General features: G+C 63.8%; 1 protein-coding gene across 1 annotated transcript; it reads left to right on the top strand.

Moving 5' to 3' along the window:
* Positions 1 to 222: 222 nt before the first annotated feature.
* Positions 223 to 648, top strand: TRAVEDRAFT_54824 (uncharacterized protein; the record flags this gene model as incomplete). The annotated part of the gene is made up of 1 exon (XM_008047755.1): positions 223 to 648. One exon carries the CDS (start codon positions 223 to 225, stop codon positions 646 to 648), a length of 426 nt encoding a protein of 141 aa, XP_008045946.1.
* Positions 649 to 2,311: the final 1,663 nt, after the last annotated feature.

The following is a 2,311-nucleotide window of genomic DNA, read 5'->3' as shown; positions in this document are numbered from 1 at the left end:
GCTCGTGGAACCCCGCCGGAGCGTGCACGGCCGCGGCGCGCACGTTCGCTGCGTCGCACGGCGGGCACACTCCCCGTCAAGGCCTCGCGCTCGCGCGTCGGTGCGTTCGCGGCGGTCTCTCCAACACCACACCACACCCTCCTGCACTCCGTCGCGTACGTCTATCGAGTCTCGGAGCTGTGTGGACGAAATATATCTTTGTTGCCGAGGACGACTTCGTGCATGTCAACATGCAGTCCACTGCGCGTAACGGTCCGCCGCCGCGTCCTCTCGCTGCGCGAGCTCGCGCACACGTCCGCGTCCGCCTCCCGCCGCGCCCAGACGCGTTCCGTGCGCGAGGAGCCCGATTTGAGACGATTCGTGCGATCTTACCGGACACACCCCGACAAGACGTCGTCCTCGCGCCCTCATCCCACGCCCTCCCACCGCGCCGAGGCGCATGCACACGCCCGCCCATCTCCTATCCGTCATCCGCTCGGTGCCGCGCCTCTGCGCGCTGTGGAGCGGCGAGGACGTCGCTCGAGCGGCTCTCGGCCATGGGGCCACCGTCTGAAGATGGCCGCGGTGCGCATCGACGCCGCGTCGGACGGCTTCGCGAACTCGGCGGTGCGCTCGCTGCACCGGGGTGCGTGTGCCCTGCGAGTCTGAGCGCGATCCGGGCAGAAAATATATGGCGATGTCTGGCCGATTTCATGCGATTTTGGAGAGCACACAGCCGGAAATCACACAAAATCGCACATCGCGCCTCGCGTTCGCGGCCCCCCGCGGCGTACTATCGCATGGATATGCGTGCACACCCACCCGTCCGTCCTGCGGCGAGCGCGCACGCCTCCGCGCGCTGTGGAGGTGCACACCGTCGTGGAGACGAGCTCGAAGCCTGGGTGTCCCCGTCCAAAGATCGCCGCAGTGCGCTCCGACGCCGCGTGGGACAGCTTCGTGGACACTGCGACACGCTCGTTGCGCCGGGGTGGACGTTCCCTGCGAGTTCCAATGCGATCTGAGCAGAAAATATATCGCCACTTTTCGGCGATTTCATGCGATTTCGGCGGGGGCACAGACGGAAACGCCACACATGCGCGCATTCAGCCTCTCCCTCGCGTCCTCCCGCACCGCCGAGTCGCATGGACACGCCCGCACACCGCTCTGTCTGTTCGCGTCCAAGCACGGACGCCTCCGCGCGCTGTGGAGGCGCACATCGCCGCGGAGAGGGGCTCGAAACCTCGGTGCCAGGCCCGTGAAGATGGCGGCGGTGCGCGCCGACGGTGGCCGCGACGGCTTCGCGAACACGACGGGACCCTCGTCGCACCGGGGTGCATGCGCCCAGCGAGTTTCAGCGCGATCCGAGCAGAAAACGTTTGGCCGCTTTTCGATGATTTCATGCGATTTCGGCGGGCACACACTGTGAAACACCTCCGAATCGCACATTCCGCCTCTCCCTGGCGTCCTCCCGTGACGCCAAGTCGCATGAACACGACCGCGCATGCCTCAGACCGTTTCCTGCAAGTTGCGGACGCCTCCGTCCGCTGTGGAGGCAGCCAGCATCGCGAGGACAGGCTCGAAGACTTGGGGCCGCCCGTATGAAAATATCGACGTCGCGCAACGACGCCGCCCCCGAAGGCTTTGCAAACACGACGGTACGCTCGTCGAAACAGGATGTGTATTCCAAGCGAGTTTCAGCTCGATCGGAGAAGAAAATATGCGGCCACTTTTCGACGATTTCATGTCATTTCGGCCGATTCCCACATAGAAATGCACGTCCCGCGCCCGCCGTGCATCCTCTCACTCCCGAATGGTGTACATATACTCCTGTAACCGTGTGCGACCTCCCGCGCGCGTTTGCGAACGCGTCTGGCGGGTTTGAGATGAACCGGTCTGGCGGGGCCTCGAGGTTGCATATCCACACATGTCGACCCTGCGCGCCGCCAACACATCGCAGAGCTTAGAAAACGCGGCACCGTATGCTCCGCGCCAGGGTGCACGCTCCCTGCGAGTTTCAAGACCGTCCGAGCAAGTTGAGTGCTCGTCGCTGTTTGGCAGTTTATGGGCTGACCCCGAGTTGACAGGAGCTCGAACTGCGCGTAGGGGGCCTCCCTCGCCATCTCTCGCGCTGGGATTCTGCACAGATACTTCTACGGTTATGTATCACAGTTTCGCGCCACGCTCGGACGCGTGCGGACAGTACGAGCATCGAGGATCATGCAGATGCTCGATTCTCGGGGCCGAGTTTCCAATGATCTCGACCTCGCGCGCTGGCGGCGCACCGTGTGGCTTCGTAAGCTCAAATTCATACTACAATCTCTGGTATGCATGT

The sequence above is a fragment of the Trametes versicolor genome (assembly GCF_000271585.1).
Source record: "Trametes versicolor FP-101664 SS1 unplaced genomic scaffold TRAVEscaffold_212, whole genome shotgun sequence".
Classification (NCBI taxonomy): domain Eukaryota; kingdom Fungi; phylum Basidiomycota; class Agaricomycetes; order Polyporales; family Polyporaceae; genus Trametes; species Trametes versicolor.
This window is presented reverse-complemented; position numbering and strand designations above follow the sequence as displayed.